At 37.8% G+C, this 7,834-nt stretch overlaps 2 protein-coding genes across 2 annotated transcripts; one reads left to right on the top strand and one right to left on the bottom strand.

The window, feature by feature from the left end:
- Positions 1 to 222: 222 nt before the first annotated feature.
- On the top strand, positions 223 to 2,950 carry LOC145133750 (uncharacterized). Its single transcript, XM_079068714.1, has 6 exons — positions 223 to 653; positions 1,233 to 1,412; positions 1,542 to 1,673; positions 1,861 to 2,013; positions 2,266 to 2,430; positions 2,501 to 2,950. The coding sequence occupies exons 1-6, from the start codon at positions 363 to 365 to the stop codon at positions 2,789 to 2,791; spliced, it is 1,212 nt and encodes a 403-aa protein (XP_078924840.1). The 5' UTR covers positions 223 to 362; the 3' UTR covers positions 2,792 to 2,950.
- A 148-nt stretch (positions 2,951 to 3,098) lies between these two features.
- LOC145132588 (uncharacterized) lies at positions 3,099 to 6,220 on the bottom strand. Its single transcript, XM_079067433.1, has 8 exons — positions 5,253 to 6,220; positions 5,082 to 5,158; positions 4,823 to 4,991; positions 4,627 to 4,715; positions 4,379 to 4,543; positions 4,208 to 4,285; positions 3,688 to 3,791; positions 3,099 to 3,461 (listed from the first exon to the last, which is right to left on the bottom strand). Exons 1-8 carry the CDS (start codon positions 5,740 to 5,742, stop codon positions 3,356 to 3,358), a joined length of 1,278 nt encoding a protein of 425 aa, XP_078923559.1. The 5' UTR covers positions 5,743 to 6,220; the 3' UTR covers positions 3,099 to 3,355.
- Positions 6,221 to 7,834: the final 1,614 nt, after the last annotated feature.

Here is a 7,834-nt window from a genome sequence, read left to right as displayed (position 1 = left end):
CCAACTAAATATATCAATAGAATACAATGAATGATACAGCTTTATCCTTATTCATTCCATTATTTTCTTTATTCAAACATGTGAAAATGCAGCAACGCAATGCTTGTACTCTTTAACTGGCTTATAATGAAAGGCCCATTAATACAAAGCCCGATATGAAAATGAGGCCTGTCGGAAAACCCAATACCGACCCCTGGATCCCGGATGGAATAGAGATACTGACAAGCAACTGACAGTGGGACTACATGTGTTGACTGAAAGGAGTTTCGGATCCATTTCATTTCACCGGCGTCTCTATCTCCACAGCGGCGGTGGTAGCGGCTGGTGGAAGTGAAATACTTCAGAACTCACTTCTGATTAGTATGGCGTATAGAAGAAGGCCAGGATTTGTCAAGGATTCGATGTTGAGGGAAGAAATTGCAATCCCAAACCCTAACTCAAATAGGCCTAATGATCCTTTATCTCCACCGGGAGACAGCTCATCATCCTCTTCCACTCCCACGATGGCTACAGAGTCTCTCGCTGCCAAAGCCATCAGAGCATCATCTGCTCACCGTGAATCTTCGCTCTCTTCGGCTTACGGTCAATCCGCTATTTCACCAAGGCAAGCCAAGTCCAATCCTGTTCGATCTTCTTATTCATCTTCCGCTAAGGTACTCTCTTTGTACAATTTATGTCTGTATACATATCACTTTCTTGCGTCTCGTCTTTGTTCATTTTTTCGGTATACATGTGGAAAGTCGGTATGCTTTTTGGTTGTGGTTGCTAATTGCTTTGTTCTACTTCTGATCTGATTGTTATTGTTCACGGGGATGCCCCCTCCTTAATGAAAAGGTAAAAACGAGCTACTCAATTTGATGATGGAGTTTATACTTCTTTAGAGGAAGTTATTCCCCGCATTAGCATTTGTGTATACACTTGAGGCAAATGGAATGTTGATATTTAAGTTGCATAACTTTTTTTGTTATGTGCATTAGAAGACTTTTACTTTTAGGTTAGTCATGAAATGTTGAAATGGAGAGAGTACTATATCTGACATAATGACTAGTAGAATATTTCACAATGCACATCATGATTCAAAAACGTGAGCATAGACCAATGAAAATGGTGAATTGTCAGACAATTTGAAGCATGAAAGTTGCAGAAATTGCTGTCTTGTGATTATATGTGAACATCTGTTGCTTAAGTAATCATGTAGTTCCCTTAGCAGATGGTTACTCATATGGTTGTAGGATTCAACAAGATATGATTACACATCAACAAAGAATTCAGATGAAACCATACGTGGTTTTTGGGGTGCTCTTGCTAGAAAAGCCAGGGCCATCATTGAGGATGATGATGATGTTCCCCAGCAATATGAAACTCCTGAAAGGAGAAGACAGCAGCTGTCTGACATTGAAGCAAAAGGCCAGGTAATAATTAGCTATGAAAGATGTTTCCTTTTTTCCTTTTTCCCTTTTGGGGAAAGGAGCAGGGTATACATTTTTTTATTATTATTATTATTATTATTATTAATATAGCTAAATCAATCTTATTTGAAGGCTAGAAGTAAAGAAATCGGTTCAAGTCAGTATCAGTTGCCAGATAATCAACAAAAGGCAGGCAATCCTCCATTCCAAAAGGGGATAAATGCAATTACATCATCTCTCAATTACATTGGAAATGCTCTTGAGGTAAGCTTCCTCTCTATCTATCTTTACATTTAAATAATTTGGTATAAAATGTTGTTCATAGTGCATAGTATCACTTGTACTCCAAAATAGAACAGGTTGTACTGTGTTTGGCATGCACTGGACTCAGACTAGCCTTTGAAAAGTCAAATAACATTAACTTTATATTTGTTTAATGTTACTCTCACAGGAAGGCATGACAGTGGTGGAGAATCGAACTGCTGACATCATTCAAGAAACACGCAAATTACATATAAAGAAAAAGCCTGAAGAAATTCCACCTTCAAAGCAAATACTAAAAATGGAATCCGATACAGAAATTCAACTGAAAGCCTCACGCGACGTAAGGTGGCAGATGTGCTTCACTCATTTATAGTTAAACTAAATCCACTAAATTATAGCATTCTACTTTCAATCTTTTTCTTTTGCATATTCTACTTTGAACAATCTACCTAATTATTCAAACTACAATTTTGTAATAAGAAATTATAAATTTATAATAACAAGTACATTGCTATTTCTTGCATTTTAGCTGATTATTGAAGGTGTTTATGAGATGTATGATATGGGTTTTGGTGTTGAATTGGATTTACAGGTATCAATGGCAATGGCAGCAAAAGCAAAGGTTTTACTACGTGAGCTGAAAACAGTGAAGGCGGATCTTGCGTTTGCAAAGGAGAGATGTGGTCAGTTAGAAGAGGAAAACAGAAGCCTTAGAGAGACTGGTGGTGAAGGAGGTCGCCTTGAAGATGATGATTTGGTATGTCATTTATTAAAAGACCAAAATACCCTTATAGCATTGTGATGGATTTTTATGATTTGTTTTGCAGATTCGACTCCAACTTGAGTCGCTTTTAGCAGAGAAAGCACGGTTGGCACAAGAGAACTCGGTGTATGCAAGGGAGAATCGGTTTCTTAGGGAGATTGTTGAATACCATCAATTGACCATGCAAGATGTGGTGTACATTGATGAAACTAAAGAAGAGGTTTCACAAGTGTACCCTATCAACAATATGCCATTCACATCAACTCCTCAAAACACAAATCAGCATGTTATTGTTACACCTACAAACCCCTTTCTTGTAAACCCTGAGGATCAACAAAACAATTCTCCTATGTGAATTGTAATTGTAATGTAATTGTTCAATTTGCAAGTATTTTTTGGTGCATGTATTCAATGGTTAACCATCAATGTAAACTTGAACACCTTTCATCTGTGTCATGTTATTATATGTGTAATTATTTTATAAATCAGTTTAGTTAAATGCATCTTTTGAAAATCCATTCTATAACTGCTATATAACTTCTGATATATCTTAAATATTTGTAACATGTAATAGGGTTGATCGCTACAATGACAAGAAAGGATGTGGTTCAATAATAATATAATCACCTTGTAAACATGTATCATAAATATAAGCACTCATCTAGCGAAATAGGGCTTTTTAATTTATTTCACAAAAAAAAAATACATAATGTGATAACACACATCTTTACATACATTTTCAATACCATGTGTGCATTACATTTACCTTTTTCACAAAAAATACACATTTTTTTATTCATGGGACAACTAATGGGGTCGATGCATGTGGCCTTGTTGGTATACGATTGTCCCACAGTTAACAGATATCTTGATAGGGCTTTAAAGATCTACATGTACTTTATCTACTGTTTGTTAAATATCAAAAAAACTGGAAACATAGGCTTGTTGATCCATCACTATACGATTTTATGTCTGCTGGTTTCACAAGGGCTCTACATAATGGGCATGTCCTCTCCCGCTCAAACCTGTAAAAACCCCAAACCACTTAAGATTCAAATATTACAGAACAAGTACCTCTACTTTTACAGTTTTGTCTATTTATTCCCCACTTACCATTTTTTAACCGTTTTTAAAAAAATGGTTTTGAAATAGGACAAAATACATACTTTTACCATTTTACCCAACTGAACGATTATGTTGTTTATGATTATTCTAAATTAAACCGATAAAATATAGAGAAAAAAAGCTCACCATTCTGATACACATTCTTCACAAAATATATGTTTACACCGTAACACAATTGGAGAGTGCAGTTTTTCCTGACAAATGGCACAAAGATCTCCAGCAGCACTCACCTGAATGTGGGCAATTTAGTCATATTGTTTGATTTCAAAAGAGTGTTGTAAAATATTGCATCTATTAGAAATTTAAGAGTGTGTCTGGTTCATGGATTCCAACGGAATTGGAATTCGAGATTCCAGTCCATGGCGTGTTGCCAAATGGACGGATTTCAATTCCATCAAAATCCTTTTTCAATGTTCCCCAAGTTTTTTTTTTCAATTACATAAATTTACAAAAAAACAAACTATTGAAACATTTTTTTTTCTTTTTTTACTTTTATCATTGATTTCCATATTTCCATTTCCTGTCAATCAAATACATGACAGATTATGATTCTGTCATATCCCAATTCCTTCATATTTCAATTCCTTTCACAGATTCCATTCCTAAATTCATTACCAAAATATTTGTACAAAAAGTTCATGCTAACCTGCTCAGTAGATGCAGATGAACCATAATGCACCTCTTTACGAGACAACACCCTTAATGCAGCCAACACCAATCGTATCTACACACAAAAAAAAAGTCTCCAACTTAAATTTTAAATATCCAATATGAAATCAGTTATCTTTTTTTTCAAAATAGGCAATGAATTTTATACCTTCTGTATGACAGATGTAAGCTTGAAAGTTAAGTATAATCCTGCTGTAACTGATGAAAAGATACTTCCATATTCTTTGTTCAAAAAGAATCGATACCAAACAGGGGTAGGCAACAAAGTACGATACAGAAGTAAGGTGTACTCAACCAGAGTTAACATTTGACCCTAAAGAAATATACCCTTGAGTCAAATAAAAAATAACTCAAAAAACATGAAGGGTAAATATGTAATTGACACATATTGGTTACCTGTTTCCTATAATTATGGCCACCTGTGTTCTTGTAGTACATTAAAAGTATACACTTGAAGACCATAGCCGCCTGTCTCGCCATTGAATCTGAGGTAAGCAAATGTTTTCAACATTATTATCGATTTAGCCACTGAACTATTAGTATAATATGTGGTGATTTTCTGTGTTTAATCATTACAATGAAAAGAACATACCATTAACCAAGATGATAAACAAAGCATGCCAAAATGGTGGGACAGATTTTGGAGGAAGCAAAACCAATGGATACATAAGATCATCATTTTGATACCACCAGTAAACAAAAACTACATGAAGGATAAAGATCACAGTGATGCTGATAAGAACAAAAAACTTCCTCTCTCCCTGCAAAAATTCATTGACATTTAAGGGGTTAGTAAGAATTCAGAAACTATCATTCATGGAAGAGAAAACTTGACAAAATTTCAATTATACCTTCAAAGCAGTTTGCTTTTGTAAAATGTCATTTGATTTGAATAGAACTGCAGATATCCAAATTGTCCCAAAAAAACCTAAAAGAGCCAAATACAAATGGAAGCATATTCATATGGGATGGATGAACACCTAAAATTGTCAAGAAACTTTAAAGAAAAGTAAAATGATTACCTTGTAAATGTTGGCGAATTAAAACAACCAAGAGAAGCAAAGAGAAAGGAAGAATCTGCTCAATCCATTGTGCGACATTTTGAATATCATATCGATTGTTATTTGAAGAAGTTGCAGGTGTCTGCTCATCAACTCCATTTCTTAACTCCTCTACTCCTCTCTCGCTAAAGTTACCTATTTGTTCCTCACCATTACCAACCACTCCGCCACCATTCGCCACCGCATTAGCCGGCAACTCTTCCTCCACGGCGCCCATAATCCTAATAGAAACCTCCTCTCCTCCGTTGACTACACCACCGGACACATCATCATTTACATTATCATGCTGCATCTCGAGATCAGAAGTAGAAACTGGTCGTGATTGGTTGTGGAAAACTCCCGATTGCTCCAAAAAGGACAAAAGTGGCGCCCGAATGATTTCGCGTAATCGGAACCTTAAACCACTTCTACTGCTACTTGAAGATAAATTACTTGCAGAAGGAGGTTCCATTTCTAGCCTCCGATTACCAAAACAGAATATAAACACCAAAAGTATCACAAAGAACAGACAATAAACAATAACAAAACCCTAATTTTGACTAGAATGGTAAACGAACTTGGAGGGCACGGCAAACGCTCTACCCTTCAAGAAATTAAAATATAAGTCAAGAAGATTAACAAGAAACGGCATCAAACACACATATCATATCATGTTACTGTGCATCCACAACTGGTTCTGTAATCCACAAGAACAAAAGAAATGATGCAGTGAATTTGGGGGAAGCTAATTCTGATAAGAAGTAAAGAAATTGTGGTCTGAAATTGGGGAAATAGCGGAGTGAAGAATGAAGATTAGCTGAAGTGGGTGTCTGATGGAGAATTCGCCTGAGGTGATAGAGAGGAGAAGGTGTGTGTGTGTTGAGTGTGAATCTTCACATAGTTATCGTCGGGGGTGGTGGTTGCGAAATTTTGGAACAAGTACTGTTCTTTTGACCAATAGGGCGCGCCATTTCCAACTTCTTTTTTGTTTATTTTTTTATATTATGTATTAAACCAAGAAAAGCCAAAATTAGAAAAGCCCGGTATCAGAAAAGCCAAGAAAGAAAAGGAAAACCCTAAGTCAAAGGGGGGTAAACTCGTCGAGTCCAAGGAAGAACTTGACGAATCGGAGCGGCATCCGGGTGCAAGTTAAGTGACCGACTCGACGAGTTGGAAAGTGGACTCGGCGAGTCAGGTTTGGGTTAGGAAGCCCTAATTCTGGGACTTGGTGCCCTATTTAAGCATCTTATTCTCTTCCCTAGGGTTCATTACAACCTCTCTCGCCCAGAACCCCAAAACCCTAGCCACCCAACTTCATTTTTGGAGCTTTTGGTGAAAGATTAAGGTCTATTGGAGTGGAGTTTGAAGGCTTGGGAGAAAGGAGCAAGGAAAGAAGTGTAGATCCAGCCTTCACATCGAGTTGGCAACTGTTAGAAGGTAAAAAGTCTAGACCTTGAGCTTTCAATTGATAAATCCCCTTTCTAGCTTGCCTTTTTGTCAATTGGATCATTTCCAAGTAGAATCCGAGTATTAAGCCTTTGTGGATGGTTTGGACAATAGATCTGGACACTCTTGAGCTTTAGAAGCTCAAAGTAGTTGGCTTTATTCAGCTAGGGTCCCATTTCATGACCTAGGTCTTCTTGGAAGCATTGGATTAAGTGTTTTAGCCCCATAACACCTTCCTTGCACGTAAAGTTAGCAACTTTACGTGCAATGCTAGCATAAGGAGTCCAGATCTATGAGTTGGAGGTGTTGGGATGGTCTATAATCGACAAAATAGAGATGTCACAAGAGGGACTCGGTGAGTCGGGTCGCAAACCCAAACCCTTCTGTTTATGATACAGATCAGTGAGTGGAGTTAGTAAAGGATTCAGCCAGTCTGTGTCCGTGATGGACATGAATATCATGGTACTCGACGAGTTCAAGGAGGAACTCGGCGAGTCCAAGGCAATCTTCTTAGCTAATGAAGATGGACTCGGTGAGTTGTAGAACAACTCGGCGAGTTGGTTGAAGATAGTCCCGAAGCGTTAGATAAAGGAGAACTCGTCGAGTTCTCGCTAGACTCGACGAGTGGAGTCGAGGTTGTTTGGGATTTGAAGAGCATGGACTCGGCGAGTTGGTAGAACAACTCGGCGAGTCGAGTCAACTGGAAGGTTGACTTTGACCAGGACCTTGACCAGAGTTGACTTAGTTGACCTCTGGAGGACAATTTAGGCTAAGTTCTATTATTTGGTGTTGGTAGCTCGGTGAGCTAGGAGAGCAGCGCTTCAGAGAATAGTCGATTAGCAGCCAGAGGATTATCATCAGAGTTCAGCAGTACAGGTGAGTTTTCCTTCCAGTAGGAACGGGTCTACGGCCACAATGTCGGCCCGTTTAGTTAGCAGTAGTTCCAGACTTCGGTCCGATGCATTAGTTCAGTGTGCTTGATGTCTTTGTGATTCAAGCATGTTTTGTGTTAGTTAGTCCGGACCTCGGTCCGATGCAGTATGCAATATATGTGTTTATGTTAGTAGCTATGATTATGTTATGCTATGTTCAGTTAGTCCGGACTTCGGTCCGATGCA

Source organism: Lactuca virosa, chromosome 8 (genome assembly GCF_052849685.1).
Source record: "Lactuca virosa cultivar CGN04683 chromosome 8, Lactuca_virosa_CGN04683_v6, whole genome shotgun sequence".
NCBI lineage: Eukaryota > Viridiplantae > Streptophyta > Magnoliopsida > Asterales > Asteraceae > Lactuca > Lactuca virosa.
This window is presented reverse-complemented; position numbering and strand designations above follow the sequence as displayed.